The sequence below is a fragment of the Equus quagga genome, chromosome 3 (assembly GCF_021613505.1).
Source record: "Equus quagga isolate Etosha38 chromosome 3, UCLA_HA_Equagga_1.0, whole genome shotgun sequence".
NCBI classification, from domain to species: domain Eukaryota; kingdom Metazoa; phylum Chordata; class Mammalia; order Perissodactyla; family Equidae; genus Equus; species Equus quagga.
The window spans coordinates 45,561,933-45,581,116 of NC_060269.1; the positions used below are offsets into that span (position 1 = coordinate 45,561,933).

The window sequence follows — 19,184 nt, forward strand, 5'->3', positions numbered from 1 at the left end:
ATCTTTTTTTAACTTATGTCGTAAAGGTTTTCTCATGTTTTTCTTCTAGAAATTTAATAGTTTTAGCTCTTCCATTTAGGTCGGAGATCCATTTTGATTTAATTTTTGTGTATAGTGTAAGGTAAGGGTTGAGGTTTATGTTTTTCCATACAGATACCAGGACCATTTATTGAAAAGAATGTTTTTTTATCCATTAAATTGCCTTGGCACATTTGTTAAAAATCAATAAGGTTTGGGTCTATTTGTGGAATCTCTTTTCTGTTCTATTGATCTACATGTCAATTCTTATACCAATACCACATTGTCTTCATTTGTATAGCTTTATAGTAACTTCTGAAATCACATACTATAAATTCCTATCTTTATTCCTTATCAAAATTGTTTTAGCTCTTCTTTGTCTTTGCCTTTCCTTATAAATTTTCAAATCATCTTGTCAGTGTCAAACACTTGTTAGGATTTGATTGGAATTGCACTGAATCTATAGATCGATTTGGGAAGGATTACTGTCTTAACAATATTGAGCCTTCTAACCATGAACATGATATATCTCATAATTTATTTAAGTCTTCCATTATTTCCCTTTGCAAGATTAAGTACCTTTTTGTAGTTTTCAGCATACAGATCATACGCATCCTTCATTAATTTATTTCTAAGTGTTTTATCTTTTGATGATAAGTAGTAGGTTTTTACCACCTCGATCTATAAGGGAATTTTCGATTTTCAGTGTTATTCAAGTGACCTAAATTATTGTTTAGGTCCTATCTTACAAAGAAATGTCTGCTATTTTAACTGCTTTTATGGTATATGACAGATTTTTGAGAGGCTGCTGGCTGGGTTTTGGTGCTTTTCATATCAGCCTTTAAAGAATATCAGATGTTTGGTTGCCATTATTTGAGATCTTGTTTGATTCTTGAGATTAAGTCAGGTTACTTGTTAAGTGCCAATCTGAACCATTCATTTGAATTCATCTACCATTTTTCTCATTAACAAGTTACATAGCTCTGTTTGGTTATTTCTTAATATAATTCTTTATTTTACTTCTTTAATGAATTTTATAAAATTTAGGTCATTTTTAGATAAGATAGAACTAATGTTCCCTGTCTCTTCAACTCATCCATGGCAAGATTTCTTCAATGAAATGGTGAACATTTAACAAAGGCATTTTGGATAAGGCATGTGTCTACATGCTGAAGGGAAAAGCTGTTATGGGCCATAACTTTTATACAAACTGATCAGCTGCCATCTGTGTACAAAGCACTGTGATCAGCAGAGACCTGTTTGTGCCACTGTGTAGACTGATAGCAGCAGATCAATTTAGCTGAGCTGTTCTCTAGCAGTTTGGTCACGAGGACATAGACACTACCAAAGTGTAGTCATCATCACACCACTGTCCTTCGCTGGTTTAGATTGTGGCAAGAGGGAAAAACTGCTTGTTCTCTTCACCCCAATACAGCTGAGGTAAGATCCACCTTTTTTGTCTTGAAGGGAAGAACAAGAGCAAATGCAGCCTCTTTCAACTTTTCCCATGTTGTTTTGATTTCAATTTTTGCTAGTCTTTTCCATGATAATCCCTCAAGCCAGGGATACAGTCAGCATCCCTTTGGTGGAGAGCAACGTGTGTAATACAGCTTGGGTAAATTTTAATAACAAATTGCATTGCTGAGCACATCTAAGCATTTGACCTTGAAGACTCATAGGAGAGCAGACATTGCAGATTTCCCTACTAGCCCTTGACTTGTAAGAGAGTAGATAATGAATTAATAGAAATTGATAAAGAGAGTCTGTCAGGCAGCCGCTGAGGTCATGAGGCTGGTATGCGGAAACAGTGCCCATGCAACATGCGTAACACATAACTGCAGCCAGGAGGGGTGGGTGGGTCATCGAAGCAGGAAATTAGCCTTCAGAAGGAATGTTGGCTCTCTGCACAAGCTATAGCCGCATGGACTCCCTGAGAGCAAACACAGGGAAATGGGGAGTGCTCATTGCTGCAGAGAAAAGAGCTAGAGAAGGTGGCAGTGCTATTGCTGTTACTGGTGCTTCAAAGATATTGAAGACAGTGCAGGTTAGATTTTTTTTAAAGGAATTAAAATGTAAATAGCATAAATATCAAATATTTAGTACTTCTGTGGTTAAATAGACAACAGGCTACTGAGGAATGAACAGAGACGGGAAAACACAGCTATCAGGCCTTTGCTTATAATTTTTTTCTTTTGCTCTATTTTTATAAGCAAAGGTTAAATATTGAGATTCACTGTGCAGAGGAGCAAACTTCTGTTAATTTGTGCAAAGTGATGATTGTTAAAATATTTCTAAATGTCTTGAAAGAAATTTAGAGACACTTAAGTGTATGTTTAGTTTTCAGAAATAGTTCCTTCTCAAATATGAGCCTGTTAAAGTCCATATGGTTTGTAATTTACACTCATGTAACTTATATATGTACTTGTTGTGTGTATATTTTTGTTTTAAATAGCTGTTATGGTTAAGCTAATGAGTGAGGATAAAATATTAAAAAAGATTAAATGCATTCTTATGTCTTTCAAACCACTTTCTTTTTCGCTTCTATTAAAATTTATTCTTTTATTTTTGAGAATGGAATTGATGGCATCAGCAGTTACTTGTTAGATTTTTTTTTTCCTTAAAGTTAATTGCTATTCTGCTATCTAAAGACAATGTCATCTGAATATTTTTTTAAGTCCTAAATAAGTAAATTGATTTTGGTTTAGGAGCATCAGTCCAGTCATTTACTTAGATTTTTAAAGGGGAAAGTAAAATTTCATAACTGCTTCCCATTTTCTAGTAATGAAGGTATGAAAAAAAATTGATATCTTGGAGTATTACGTGTTTCATCATTTTGTAAATTAGGATTGCCCACCAGTATAATCTCAGTTTGATTGCTGTGTATTTCCTCGCTGGGTATAGCCTGACATGAATAAGTTTACATTCCAACACTGAGGAATTGCATTCCACTGGACAGTTCTGACGTACAACAAGAATGTGGAGGCCCATACAAAGGGCAAGTTTAGGGACACTGATAGAAGAGGCTTCTGTGCTCAGCGACTGCCTTTCGTGGAAACTCACACTGGTAGACAGTGCTCTTGACTCAACTGGGTGGGGAAAATGTGGTCACAGAAACTTAGGACAGGATGGCCTTACCGGAGTAAGAGCCTGCAACACCCTGCCCGGTGTATCATTACCTGTGGATATTTATGAAAACTAGGTAAGACTTTATATTCTCAAACATTTTTACTTTCTTGTTGTGAGTCTTGAACTTGAAAGAAAGTTTATTAAGCTATTAAAATTTTTCTCTATTTTACCTTATGTAGAAGGCTAATTACTTTTAGTAATTTTTTTGTCTGCATGTTTTTGATTGTATAAAGTCATTCCCTTTTACACCTGTAAAAATGTTGAACATAGTTTATTTCAATTTTAGGAACAGTTTGTAATTCTTAATTTTTAATTTATTCCATACAAAAACTTACCGGGAATGAAAATCTGGATTGCTAAACTGTTTCTGGAACAACCATTCCTAAATTAGTTGTACTGAGAGAATACGAGTATTTAGGAATAATCTGCTTGTTATACTGCAAGTGGTCTTTTCATTAATCTTTTTCTGTGGGTTTAATTTTGTTTTTTTTTGATTGTAAATAGCACAGAGAACCAATAGATTGACCCAAAGTGAAACTGCATGATTTAAGTTGCCATCTTTGGTTGTTTAATGTAAGATTATAAGGACACTCTGAAATTACATTGAGGTTAATAGTTGAAAGCCAAGCTGTAAAGTGGGTTTACACAGAACAACTTAGAAGGATTTAAAATAGACTGTAGCAATTAAATTTTCATACTGTTTAGAACCAGAAGACTATCAGCATTCTTAAAACACATACACCGTGCTTCTCCGTCTCTCCTTGTCTCTTTCCCTCTGACTTTATGGCCTCTTGTGAAAGGCTGGTATCTAGTATGGAAAGGGCTAACAGGTTTTTAAATATTCAAGCCTAATCTCATTGATACTGTTACCTACATCTTTCTTGCTTTTGAAAGACAGTTATTATACATATGTATTAATATTTGTGTCTTATACACACACAAATATGTATATATAGAAAGACTGAAATTACCAGAAGACAGGGGTTAATTTTTAAAAATATTTTAATTTAAAGTTAAAAAATACACTATGTCACTTTAAAAATCAAGGAGTTTAAACTTTAAAAATATCTTTATCTTGGTGTGTGATATTATGAGTGCCATTTCAAAGAAGCAGATGTTCTAGTAGTTGAAGTTCTGGCAGCAGCTGCCTGAAGAGGCTTGATTTTTATGGATTTGACATTCACATCTTTGACTATTCCAGGGCAACCCTCAAGCTCTTGATGGTCATTTGTAATTTTGCTGAATTTGAATTGCCTTCTGAATTACAAAAGCTGATTTGTCTTTTTCACTCAACTAGCTAGTGAGTGAGCCTAGCCAACCTCTGAGAATCTACCTTTCAGCAAAGCTCTGTTTTCCACTTGCCATTGGGTGTGTGCTTTATGCGTGAATGTAATGCATTATGGCAATATTCCTGAGGAGGTCTGGGAATTATTCCTCATAAATGTCAAGCTTACCAAAGACTAGACTTTATGTTATTGAACGTGGAAAAGGGCTATAGAGGAAAGCAAGTGAAAGGGTAAGGTCAGTGTGATGTAACAGAATCCTGCATCACGGAGTCTGATTGTGATTTTGGGCATCTCATTTAACCTTACCCTTAGGGAGCTTAGCTTAGTTTCTCCAATTGTGAAATGAAAATTGAACTGGAGGGTCAGTTCTCATGGGGAGAGTGGGATGGCATGGGTCACACATATTATAATCACTCAGGACCTTTTTCTAAATCTAGATTAAAAAAATTTTTTTTTAAACATATGTTTTTTGGTGAGGAAGATTGGTCCTGAGCTAACATCTGTTGCCAATCTTCCTCTTTTTTTCTCCCTGAAACCCCTGTAAATAGTTGTATATCCTAGTTGTAAGTCATTCTAGTTCTTTTATGTGGGATGCCACCACAGCATGGTCTGATGAGTGGTGCTAGGTCCACACCCAGGATCTGAACTGGTGAACCCCCGGCCACTGAAGCAGAGCACGTGAACTTAACCACTTGGCCACAGGGCCAATCCCAAAATTTGAGGACCTTTCATGTATACATTGGATTATGGCATACTTTCAGAAGTGAAACTAAAGAAAAAAGTGCTGAGAGACTCTGTTCTATATGATTTCTAAGTTTTTTGCTCAACTCTGAAATTGTATAAATCCATTTTGGTTTTGAGGGGCAGCTGAAGGAAGCAAATAGGACATTCTTTTTATTAAACTCATGTTCAGTATTCTGCCTATTATCACAACTTCTTGCGTACTCATCTTCTAAAGGATACAGACTATTTAAGAATGGGGGTATATTTAGTGAGTTTCTTGTAAGCTCTGTATTGACTACAGAGTTTATATTGATTCTGTAGTATGTGTCCAATGAGTATTTGGAAGAGGAATAGGAAGCAAAATTGTGCGTGTGTGCCTCCCTCCCCCTGCCCCCTAGTTATCTGTGGAGATGAGGTGGGGCAGGGGTGAGGATCCTCTAATTTATGGCCAAGGGTAAAATAAAAATGGGATTAATCCTAGGTGAAAGAAAAATGTAGGTATAATTGACTCTTCCAAACTGATTTAAAATATTTTAGTAATATTTGTTTACCTTCTCCCATATCTTCTAATTTCTCCTTTTACTCACAACTTCTATCACTTCATTGCAAAATTAATGTAGAAAAGAGATTTTTCCAGATTTATTGGTGGTATAGTTCAGTCATCAAACTTAACTCTTCCTTTGTCCCTAAGATTTGTTGTTTTTTGGTCAAAGTGGAGTTCTTATTTTTTTCTTATCCGAGTCCTGAATTTTTGCCAAGAAACTCAAAGCCACTAAAACAAACAAAAATTATCTTGATAAGTTTCTCTTGTAAGATTTTTTAAAAAATTGTGGTTAAATATATATATATTTAAAACAATATGCCATTTTAACCATTTAAAGTGTATGATTCAGTGGAATTACAGTCACACTGTTGTGCATCACCATTATCTGTTTCCAAAACTTACATTCCATAGCTCCAAACAGAAACTCTGTAACCATTAAGCATTTTCCCAAACCCTGGTAACCTCTGATCTACTTTCTGTCTTTACGAATTTGTCTATTATAGATATTTCATCTAAGTGGAATCTTACAATATTTGCCATTTTGGACAGGCTTGTTGAAATTAGCATAATGCTTTCAAGGCTTGTCCATGTTGTAGTGTGTGTCAGAACTTCAGTCCTTTTTTATGGCTGAATAATATTCTATTGTATGTGTATGTCACATTTTGTTTATCCATTCATCTGTTGATGAGCACTTGTGTTGTTGCCACCTTTTGGCTGTTTTGAATAATGCTGCAGTGAACAATGGTATAAATATCTGTTTGAGTCCCTGTTTTCAATACTTTTGGGTATTTATGTAGAAGTGGAATTGCTGGGTCATATGGCAATTCTGTTTAGCTTTTTGAGGATGTGCCAAAATGTTTTCCACAGTGACTGCACCATTTTGCATTCCCACCAGCAAATACAAGGGTTCCAAGTTCTCTGTATCCTTTTCAATGCCTGTCGTTTTTTTTAATTATAGCTGTCCTAGTATCTCATTAACATCAAGTATCATGTGTAAAAAGGTATCTCATTGTGGTTTTAATTTGTTTATCCCTAATGACTAAGGATGTTGAGTGACTTTCCATGTGCTAATTGGCCATTTGTATATCTTCTTTGGAGAAAGGTCTATTCAAATCTTTTGCCCACTTTTAAATTTTTTTTTTTAATTGTTGTTAAGTTGTAGGAGTTTTTTTATATATTTCCGATATTAAACCTGTCTTAGCTATATGATTTGCAAATATATTCTCCCATTCTGTAGATTCTTTTCAGTTTCATGATAATGTCCTTTGATGCACAGAAGTTTTTAATTTTGATGAGGCATAATTTATCTCTTTTAAACTTTTCTTTTGCTGCTTATACTTTTGGTGTTATATCTAAAAATCCATTGCCAAATCCATGTTCATGAAAATTTATCCCTCTTTTTTTTTTTGTTTTCCCTAAGACTTTTCTGGTTTTGATTTTTAAATTTAGGTCAGTGATCCATTTTCAGTAATTTTTGTATGTGGTGAGAGGAAAGGTCCAACTTCGTTCTTTATCGTGTGGAAGTATGGTTGTTCCGGCGCATTGTTGAAAAGACTGTTCTTCCCCCATTGGGTGAACTCGGCACCCTTGTCAGAATTCAGTTAGCCACAGATATGTGGGTTTATTTCTGGACTCTCAGTTTTATTTCGTGGGTCTGGATGTCTGTCCTTATGCCAGTACCACACTGTTTTGGTTGCTGCAGCTTTGTAGTAAGTTTTGAGATCAGAAGTGTGAGCTCTTTGACTGTTCTTTTTCAAGATTGTTTTGGCTAATTAGGGCCCCTTGCAATTCTACATGAATTTGAAGATTCGCTTTTCCATTTCTGCAAAAGAAGCTGTTGGGATTTTGACAGAGATTGCTATGAACCTGTAGCTCACTTTGTGTAGTCTCTTATAAGACTTAGTAACAAAAAAGAGTGCATTTGATAGAACTAATTGTCCATGTCTTGACAGTGGCACCGAGGAACATTTGGAGCAGAATATAGTCACACGACCCTGGAGCAATCCTCACCTATTTCTGGCTTTTCCTAAAACTCTCAAGGATGTAGGTGTACTTTTTAAGTTACACATGTTTTTATTTACTTTGCATCATTTCTAAATTTTCTTAAATCATGATTTTAGAAACTTAAATGATACCAAGTTTCAACACTATTTATAAGACTGAAGTTTCTTTTGATTTGTGCCTCTGGTCTTATAGAAAGCCCTTTGGATTCCCCAATTTTTTTTGTTGGAAACTTTTTAGTTCTGTGTTTTTCCCCCTAGAAACTTTTCTAGGGCAATACTCTGTCATAGGTTTATGTGGTTTTCTATAAGGGTATGTATCATAATGTTCATTTTTTTATTCCTCCCTAGTGTGTCCATCATTTTAAGGTGTGTCTTTATTATTTGTTATTTATTATTTTAGCAACTTACTATTCTAATGCTTTTAAAGACTTCTAATTTTCATTTATGGCTTTTAACTAAAACATGAGAACCCTTCCTTTATTGTTTAATATCATATTAAATGCTGTGTGCATTTGATCACTTTCACACAGACTATTTCAGTGTACAAATTGGATCCTCTACTGCTTTCTTGTACTCACATAAAACTTTATACAGTGTCTGGTACTTTGTTCTTACTGGCTTTGTTTTTTGCTTTACTATCTAAATATCTATGTGTCGTTTGCAAACCAGAAGATTTCTTTCCATTTCTTTCTACTAAGTCATCTGAAATATTTAAAAGAATTGTTCTTAATATAGTCTTTTGAGGATCTTATCCCCTATACATCTCTATCTGGTTTCCTTTTTTATCTCTATAGGTATTTTCCAGATCTAAATTTTTAAAACAGCTTATTTGCATAGAACTTGGTCAAAGAGTTTAAAAAAAAAAACTTCATAGATAATGATATTACTTAGTTTTGTTTATATAGGTATTATTTCAAAGAATCAGATAGTAGAAGCAAAAGAATTTTGTGGACTTAGTGAATTTCTAGCTGACATTTTTCATTACTCTCTCTATTCATTCCTATCTTATAGCTTCTGTTTTGCAAGCTAAGAGTAAGTCATCTCTGGGAAAGAGCCAAAACGCAGTGTCATTAGGCCTAGCATGTGTATTCATGACCTACGCTTTGGCTCTTTTGAGGCTGTTCTTTCCTTCTGGGTTCTTGGCTATGTTTGAAATAATAGATTTTTGGATAGGTGACATAATTTATTCTCCCTTGCTAGAGTGTTTTCTTTGTGCATTTGCCTTTTCTGCTCAGCATATTCAAGGTATTAATTTGATAGGGAGTCCATTTCTCCTATGGTTCACATCAGTAGAACTTGAGTCTTTTGTGGCTGCAAAGAGAGTTTTGTCAGATTCTCATGCAGCTTACTTCCCAAAAGACTCTTATGGAGATATTTTTTATAATACATTTTAGAGGATGCAAACTTGTTATTCCCAAAGTAATAGTGTTAGTACAAGTAAATATGTGAATACCTTCCTACCCATAAAGTCTGTTTAATTAATGGCTGATTGGTAAGAGGATTTACAGCTTTAATTCTGAAGTAGGGAGGTGGTGCAAGAATTATGCATAAAATGAAAGACTACCATATATAGTTTACTTCTGTGGACGTTACTCTTTTTGTTGCTAAAATTTGTAAGCAACTCAATTCTAGCAGGTTTTTATTTTTTTATTGTGTTATATGAACATTGTATGCATTACAGATATTTGACTTTTTTACTAACATGAAATTTTTGAAAAGGAAAACCATTTGATCATTATGTTTATAAAACTTGTTTAGTTCCATAATTTAATAGAATAGGATAAAACTTAGAGTCACATACTTGAGATTTTCTTTAGATTTTAATGTTATTTAGTAATAAAGCTTAAACATGCAATATGTATTTTTACTTAGTCATAACAGAATTAAATGGGCGATGATGGCATGAAACTTGCTACATATTTTGCTAACACATTGAGATTACTTCCTAATTTGTAGTGTAGCATTAAGTTATAAGCTTCAGGGCCAGCTCCAGTAGCCTAGTGGTTAAGTTCGGTGCTCTCCACTTTGGTGGCCTGGGAAGATAGATTTATATTTTTCTTGGCAAACTTTGTCCACTGTAAAAAAGCACTCTAATATGTATGCTTGTGTGAGTATGTATCTATGAATGTATGTATGAATATTTTTGAAATATTTTAAAATTTAAAAAATTTTCAAATATGCTAAATATGGATTTCATAGAAATTGATTTTTGGAGTAGGAGAGGACTTAAGGAATGGCCTAGTCTAACGTGATAACCTACAAATGAGTAAAATTTAGACTATGAGAGTGGTCACGTTGGTTTGCTAGAGATCACAAATGATAGAGTGAGAGTGTTGACTTTCCTATATTCCTCTTACATAGATTTTTTTTTTTTAGTTTGGTTTCTAATATGTGAAACATTGTGTACTACCATGTCAAGAGGGTTATAAAAGGAACAAGAATTTCCATTTCACTCAAAATGTCTAACTTGGGAAAAAAATTGCTTGATAAAATAGTTATTTGGAAGAACTTTTTTCACATAGTTTTTCAAAGATAGTTTATTAAAACTGGTTACTAAAATTGTTGCCCGCAGAGAAGGGAGGATTTGGGGAGCAGTGGTTGGGCAGGGATGGGCGGTACATTACTAAAGCAAGTCAGGACTCACTAGCTTCGCCGGGATTTTTTCTTCATGGTGGTAGTTGGCACATAGCTATGTCAGAGAGAGTAAAGCTGCTCCAGTGTTAAGGTGGACGTTATCAAGATAGGGCAGTGGTGCTTTCGGAATTCACTAGTTCAAAGTTTTCAGGAGGAATGGACTTTTAGTGTGCATATCCAATTAAATCACTGCATAACTAAGGAAGAAGGCTTAAGTTGAATATCTTTTCCTTAAACTTATTCAGTATGAGTTGATTTGAAAATTTAGAAAAATAAATATACTTTTAGGTGAAAGAAATGTTTAACCTAAGCATGTTAAGTTATAGAAGAAAATTATATGCATTTTATACCTGCTTTGGATATTTTTAAAATTTACCATTGATTCAATTCCCATCCCTATTAGAATATTCTAAATCTTCACCTAACTGGGAATGATTTAAAACAGCCTAATGCAAAGAACATTCATACTGATTCTCTGTTACATTATTAATTTGAAAACATTTTATTGGAATTTTCCAGAAAAATATGTCTCTGAAATTTAAGAATTTGAATGATTCCTTGTCGTTTTGTGTAAATAATGATTAAAGATAGTTTCTCTTTCTCCAATGTGTATTTTCTGTAGTTGTTTTTGTTTTCATTTTTACTTATCTGGAGGGTTGGCTTAAATTCACAATTTATATATCTTAAATATTTTTTTCTTTCTAGTTTTGGCAAGCGTTCTGCAGGAAGCTTTAGGCGTGGCTGTGAATGCATTGTTTTAGAGCCTTCTGAAATGATCGTGGTAAGAATACTTCTGTGAAGACTTTTTCCTAAAAAAAGTTATGAAATAAAAGCACTTTCACAAACTACTTAAATAGTGTATTATATATTTTATAACTTTAGGTATATTTATTTCATAACTTTATTATTATGAATTTGAATTCATAACGTAGTATCACAATTATTTACAGGATTCAATTAAATGGAAAAGATAGAAAGTTTAAAAGGGGCAAGTACCTAAATGTTTGGTGCTTGATCTTTGTAAATCAATCTATGATAAAGCCATTTAGTTGAAATTTGGGGAGAATCTTTGAATTGCAGGCGTTTAGTTCTCCAAATATTGATTAGAACGAGTGAGATACTTCAAATGAGTCACAGTGATAAGTATTCAGGCCACAATTAATGTAAGGAGAACACTTCAATTCCTTTCTCTAACTGCAAGAACACTGGGGGACTAGTATGCTGGTTAAATACTCTGTGGAGATCTTTCTCTCTCGTTAATTGAATTTTGTTTAAAAGTATTTTGAGATAAGACATTCGAAAAACAGAATGTTAAAATAGATACTAACAACATAATTATTTTTATTGATGCTTTCAAAAAAGCCTGTCACATCCTTCTTTACTATATAAAGGTGATTTTAATATAGGACAATATATACCCTTTTTAAAAAATCAGCAACAAAAGTAAGATAAGATTGGAGGGTGATCCCAATATAGACATTTAGTTGACATTGATATGCATATTATTTCCCATCCATAATCCCATCTGGGAAGGAAAACCTTGTGACTAAGTGATGGCCTAATACAGATGATGATGGAAGCTTTTTACTCACATTTAATAAAGTATTTGGTAGGTGACTGTAAGTCTATTTTCAGAGAAGATTTAGGGTTTGTCTGTATGATGTAAGAGGAATTCTGTCAGAAATGAGAACTTCCTCCTCGAAGCTAGTGAAAACTTTTGGTAAAATTTCACAAAATTTACTCCTAAGTGAGTAAGTAAAAATTTAGGATTGGAAAAATGTGGGCATATACATGGGACTTTCTAGCAATTAGTCTTGAAAAGCCTTCTAGATATTTCCTAGAGATTTTGGCCTCTGTTAGTGCTATTTTGTGTTTGTCTGAAGGATTTTTGATCTTCCAAATTCCTTGAGGATTTTATACTTGCTGATATCATACAAACTCCTGGGTTTGCCAGTAGTCTTAAAATCTAAATATGCCTCTTTTGTGAGCAATCATATTTTCATTAGGTAAATATGATAAAGATTAACCTAATGTAACTTTTATTCTCTGTTAGTCCATTCATCAGAACTTCTCTCCTTAAAATGAGGAATTATTTTTTTAAAACAACTCTATTTTATAAAAAAAGAAACTGAATCTACAGAATGAAAGTCGGAAGAGAAACCCTTAGGTAATCTACTAAAGCCATTCTGCTAGCAGTCCTGTTTGAGTCATTTGGGAGTTAGGGGTTTTTACAGATTTACTTATATACATGAGAATTTTTGTGCTTTAGTTAAGACAATGGGGCAGTTGCTTTCATAATGCATGGTAATGTATCCTGTGAGATCTTTCACTAATAAATCAGTACAAAGACTACTGAAAATATCCTTCCCTTTGAAACTACAGGAAATTCAAGACTTACCCATATTGTCCTAAGTGGAACTGAAAATGCCTCTTCATAAAAGAAAAGTTACTCAAAACCAATTAGTTCCAGAGAAGTTCAAAAACACTTAAAGTCTGTCAAGATAGTTTGTCTACAAATGTCTTTGCAAAATGAATGAATATGGACTGTCTGTAAGTTTTATTCGGCATCTGATGTTAATATGGAATGTTGTATTGGAAGAAATGAAATTTTTTGACGTTTTATTTCAGGTGGACTATATGGATGAAAATGAGGAATATTTTCAGCGTCAAGCTTCTCATCGACAGTCTCGAAGGAGATTTAGAAAAATCAACCAGAAAGGTGAAAGACAAACAATTATTGACACTGTGGATCCTTATCCTGTGGGCAAACCACCTTTGCCTAGAGGCTATCATACGGTAAGTTATAAAAGTATAATATTTTTATTTATCTTTAGTTTTTTTTGGGGAGTTTTGTGAAAAAACACTTAAATTTTCTCTATTTGATGAATGATTCCTTTCTATGGTATACTTATGCAACATGCAGATTTTGCTGGAAACACACATAATATGAGTGGTTTTAAAGAGCACTGAAATAAGAAAGACATTGTTTAGCTTTTGTATTTCTTAAATTATTCTCTGAGGATCAGCTTTGTGATCATGTAAAAATCGTAACTGGGATATTTTAAGTTTTTACCTTAATCTAAAATGTTAGCCTCCCCTCAACCCCAGTGACTGGTATCACACATGTTTTTTATTCAAAAAGTAGATACATAAAAATTACATATTATTTTCATAGCTTTTCATACCATTGTGAGAATATTATCTGTGAATATTTTTGTTTTTAATACAATGAAGTGAGAGCACAATTTAAAATGATACTTTTTAAAATCCCAATGTAAAGATGATCTAAAGTATTTCTAACAGGTTCAAAGATCCTCTTAAATGCTATAGCCCACTTAATTGTAATTTATTTCATAAATATTCGATAAGCTACTTTTTATGTTTGGGGAAACCAAGGCACAGATAATGAGTGATTTGTACAAGACCTCACTATAGTCTGTGTTAGAGCCTTACTTTTCTTATTCCCTTCTTTCTTCTTAGCTGCACTATGTATATTTCCCCCAATGGCCAATCCAAAATAGTTGCAAATGTATTTGAGAATTTCTGTTTTTAAAAAGGAAGTAACTTGAATTCTTATGTATGTCATCTTAAGGTCAAAGATGGTTTATCTATACATATAATACCATTGAATGAGTAGTCATTATATGTGAAATTAATTTTAAAATAAAAATATGATAAAAAAATAGGTAATTGACAACTATTTTACGTTTCTCATTTGTTTTTCTTACCTATTCTTTTCTTTCTTTTTGCAAATAAGTATAAATGCAAAATGCATGGGAAAACTTATATAGACTTAAAACTATGTACTCAATTTTTAGTAACTTTAAGTGATATGATATATTTTATACCCACACTTCATATGTTCTATTTCTGAGAGCTCTTTGTATTTGAATATTTAAGCAGTTTTGACCACCAGTTACCCGCCTACTCCTTTCACTACCCATGCATTATTTTAATTTATCATGAATTTCATAGTTGAATCATTTCATTGAGCTCTTTTGGAAAGGGTTGCTTTTTGCTCATCATAAAGACAGCTTTGTTTGTCTGTTGGAGAGACTTGGTATTAAAAAAAAACCTATGAAAGGTTTTTTTGTTACCGTTGTCTACAAAAGAAGGTAGTATTTTTAGTGTAGATGTAGCATTTTGGAAGAAGGAAATATGGATTAAAAATAGTTGTACATATTAATAGTATAATATATTATAATATTTTAGTCTAGTACTAATGTTATTAATATTCTTTCTGCTTTGGAATCATTTTTCCAAATCAGATTCCATACAAGGACAGTTGGCAGGAGTGTGGGTCACTTAAAATTTAGTGTTAAAGCTGATTGGCTTAATTTTATAGTCATATTTGTCACACTTATGTTGGGGGGGGGGTGTCATTTTATAACTGTTTCTCTCTCCCATCTCCATGCTTTCCCCTTTTATGAAATATTTCATTTGCTTTTCTTACATGACTCCCCTTTTTTAAAAACATGTGTAGTTTTTATTATTACAAGATTGCTTTTTTTTTTAGTGGTTTTAAAAAATGTCTTACCTGGTCAACAGATACTTTTATTAGCAAAAATTCAGTACTAAGATGAAAAATTTAACTTTATTACTAGTGGATCATGTGCTAGTTTACTAAATTTGACACGTTGATATTAATTTTAGTAAGTTCAGATTGGCAACAACTTTGTCATAATTGGAAATATTGGATCCTGTTCTTTTTGCATATTGTGTTTTAATTATATTTATCTAATATTTATTATTTCACCTAAATACATGATTTTAACATTTGAAAACAATAAAATTTTGTTTTGTATATATGGTACCACAGAATAAAAAGAATTAAATGAAAATTATTATTCTTTGTTAGCCCAAGTCATATTTACTCATTCTTAAAAGAAATACTTTTCTTCGAAAGAACCCTAGTAAGGTGGGACAGAGGAAAGTTTATTTAAAAGATGCATGATCATACTTCACAGGTGATTTTAAATGATTACCGGTGCATTTCAAGTGCATGGCCAAGAACATAGAGAACATTATATGTATAGGCAATTCTATATGGTCATTCTTAACCTAATTTTAACATTATCTTCATTTTGGCAGATATACTATATAGCATGTCTGATAATGTTCATCTTTTCCTTTCCTCCTTTATGGCATTCATTTCATTTTGGCTCAAAGGAATGCACTAAATCTCAGGTATTGTAATTTGTGTGTGGTCTCCTAATACTAACCTAAGTTTATTTGTGAATTTGCCTTGTAACTAATGAGTTTATAATATTGATGTGTTTTGCTTGGTCCTATTCTTTTGTATTTTGCCCTGATTTAGTAAAATCTCTTAAAACTTTGAAACTATCAGTGGTTTAGGTGATGGTACTGGCTGCTTTATTTGTGCAAATGTAGGGATGAATTGCCCGCCTTCTTTGAAGAAAGAATAAAAGTGCAACCTACTCATTTTTAAAAACGAGTGGATGTTCTTAACTAAACTGCTTTGCAAGTCGAGAAACAAAGATAGACAGATAGATATAATGGAAGTTTAATTGCTTTTTGTGTGAAAGGTTATGGCAAATCCATTAGATATTTACATTTTAAATGCTATAGGCAAAAGCTTTAAATTTCAGGAATCTAGTATGAGAACATTTTGGGAGACCACTGGGAAAATTTTAGTCAGATAGAATAAATGCTTAGTCAAAAAGGAAATAAGAATTTAAAATTGCTTGTATTTTCTTATTTGTCCTTTATTTATAACTGGATTTCATACTTTTATTTCATTCTGTATTTTAATCAAGGCCTATCATAGTATCTGTGCTCATTTCTTTCATGCCAATACATGACTAATTTATGATTTTCAGTGTTACTCTTTTGAAATTATGGGTCAAATTTGGGGTTATCAGGGAATTGGGAGTCAAGGAAGAAAATCTGATTTATCTCTGGAAATTAATTGGTTAAGTAACTAGTAAAATTTTATAGTTGTGTTTTCTTATTGCAAGGAGAAAGATCATGAGTAATTTAATTCATATTAGAAGAAGTCTACCATCAATATAATACCTTTGACTATTACAGTAACTTTGCCTGAAAGCATAAAATATTTATATATTCTTTCAAATTAAAAAGAGGCAGTTACTTTATGCTCTATACAAGAGAATACGTATTAAAATGCCACAGGTGGCATGATTGCTATATTGTATTTTAGAGGCACTGCTAATTTTTAAATGATGTGATAAAGCTAAAAAATTTTGATACAATTTTTAAATTTGATAAAATTGTATCAGAATTTTTTAATTGCATCAATGTTTTGAGCTTTTATCTGGTAAAAGTATACTTTAAAAACATATAACTTTAATATTTTAAAAGATACATCAGTATGTAATTAATCATCTTCTTTTTTAGTATGAAAATTACCAGTTAGTCTAATTCCCACTTAGAGCTAGGAATTAAATTTCAAATGTGCACTGAGTTATGATGTATACCTTATGTACACTTTTTAAAATTAGATGTGTTGCAGTAGTTTAAAACAGATTATAATAATTTTCTTCAGAAACACGAATACTCATATAGTCCATGTAGAGTGTTTTTAGGACATTTTTTCAAGACAAGTGTGTGAGGTTTGCAGAGAGAAGAAGCATTTTAAAATGCAGTGAGAAGGGAAGATTGGAGATGACTTCATTAGCATTTTCTTATATTTTGATGAGTGGAGGTTGAGGCTGTATTTAAGACTGCCAGAAAATAGGATGTGGCATGAATTTTCAGTCTTATTGTTGGTAAAGGTTATAGAGGCAGGTAGTAGATAAGGTTCCTGGCAAAGGGTGGAAGATTTGGGGTCAGTCTCTAAGGGGACTGACTTGGGGCTTTTGAAAGGTTTACCTTGTCTCCAGGTTCAGAATAGGGTAGGGGAAAAAAGGCTTTGTTTATTTTACTCATAATTACAGGCCCTCTCTGCATTCATGGGTAATTTATTCTAGAAGTTTGTGTGGGCAGGGAAATCTGAGTTCCATAATAAAAATGGAGAGGAGAGGTAGTAGGACTTAAGGGGCAGAAAGAGGACCTTCTTAACTTGTGCCTAACTGGAGTGATGGCGAAACTGGTACTAATGAAAAAATGGCTCGACTCTCTTCTCAGTTTGAAAGAGCAAAAGTTGTACAGAGATACTAGATTGAAAACTGTCCACACTATGGAGGTTATGTGTACCAATGGACTTTTCAAAAGTTTCCAGCCTTTCTTGGCTGGTTGCATAATTAAAATCCTTTCCACACTTTGAAGTTCTGATTGACTTTCCATTCCCACTCCTACTCCCCCAAAAGAATGTGGCTCTGTTTTATACAAATTTGAACTAGGAGGATTTGAACACAGTATAACAGAAAACATATTCATCAAGTTTCAATCAATGCAAAATTTTTGAAATAATGAAAACTATTGATTGTATAAAAAGATTCTCCCACATTTTATCAGTAGTCCTTTTCTACAATGTGAATATACACTTCAGAGCACTGTTTAATGATTATGTATTGAATTTTTTCAGTAGATTAGGCTTAAAGTTCTTGGGGAAGATGTACAAAAGTAATGAAAAATATTGCGTAAAATTAAGTTAATATAATGTAAGTTGAATGCAGTGTATAATACAATATGGGAATAATTATTTTTCCTGTTTTTTTCCTCCCCAAATCCCCCCAGTATATAGTTGTATATTTTAGTTGTGGCTCCTTCAGTTGTGGCATGTAGGACGCCGCCTCAACATGGCCTAATGAGTGATGCTATGTCTGCCCCCAGGATCCGAACCCTGGGCCACTGAAATGGAGCACGCGAACTTAACCACTCAGCCATGGGGCCGGCCCAATATGGGAATAGTTTTTAATTATAGTCAGTGATAATACAATATCTATAAAATGTGGCACCAATAAAAGATTGGTTCATTTATGAGGCTTATGTAAATAAGTCCCATTTTTATCAGGTTATGCTTTATAATAATATAAATCCTATTTTTTATAATGGTTATCTAATTATTCTTAGGTTACATATTATATATCTCTGAAGTAGATTTTTTTTTAGAGATAGATCTGATTTAGATTGGTTTCATCTTCAGTTAAGGACTTCTTGGTAGGTTTGATTAGTTTCAAAAATTGTTTAGATATTGAAACATGAAAAAATTACATTGTTTCTGTCACTACACACATTTATTTGGCATTAGACTTTTTGACTTGAGCTATTGTACTTGAATTAGAAGTAGGCAATATTTTCACTTACGTTATAGCTTTTCTTTGTCACTTATTATTTCAGTTATTTATTTAATTTTTTTACTGAGTTCTCCTTCATTTAATCCAATATTTGCTACATAAAAGTAAGAGAATACGTTTTGAGTAATATATCAATGACTTGTGTATCTATTAAATTTCCTAAAATATTAAGATCTTAGAATTTTAACTTATAACAATCAGTTTATATCATATCCCACATGACTACAGGTTATTCATATGATATGTTAAAATCTCTTTGTATACTTATATAGAAATTATTCAAATATAGGGGAGATTTCTTAATTATTTCAGTATTTTCATTCTTCTTTAATTTAAATTCATCAAGCATATGTTTGCTCAATTGAACTTAAAGACTTTGTCTTCAATATTGCCATCCGTGCTTCTTTGTGAATTATAATAGGATAGAGTTTCAAAAATGTTCGTATTCTATTTCTTGTATCATAGAGAGGAAAAGCTCAGTATTTTCATTTACATACTTTTATTCTTTTAACAGACATGTACTGAGTGCCCACCTTGTTTCAGGTCTGTGCCAGACTCTAGGGCTATAAAGGTCTACAGGACAGACAGAATCTTGCCCTCAAGACCTTATATCTTGCCCTTATAGTCTCAC

General features: G+C 32.8%; 1 protein-coding gene across 12 annotated transcripts in view; it reads left to right on the forward strand.

Moving 5' to 3' along the window:
* RAPGEF2 (Rap guanine nucleotide exchange factor 2) overlaps positions 1-19,184 on the forward strand; it is a 245,627-nt gene that overhangs the window by 125,802 nt on the left and 100,641 nt on the right. For 7 of the 12 annotated variants that reach the window (XM_046656205.1, XM_046656208.1, XM_046656213.1 and 4 more), the window contains exons 5-7: positions 11,040-11,115; positions 12,963-13,130; positions 15,504-15,521. In XM_046656205.1, coding sequence (XP_046512161.1) covers positions 11,040-11,115; positions 12,963-13,130; positions 15,504-15,521 — 262 coding nt within the window. Of the gene's footprint in view, positions 1-1,994; positions 2,063-3,064; positions 3,218-11,039; positions 11,116-12,962; positions 13,131-15,503; positions 15,522-19,184 lie in introns of those variants that run through there. The other 5 variants (XM_046656206.1, XM_046656211.1, XM_046656215.1 and 2 more) reach the window with 3 other exon arrangements.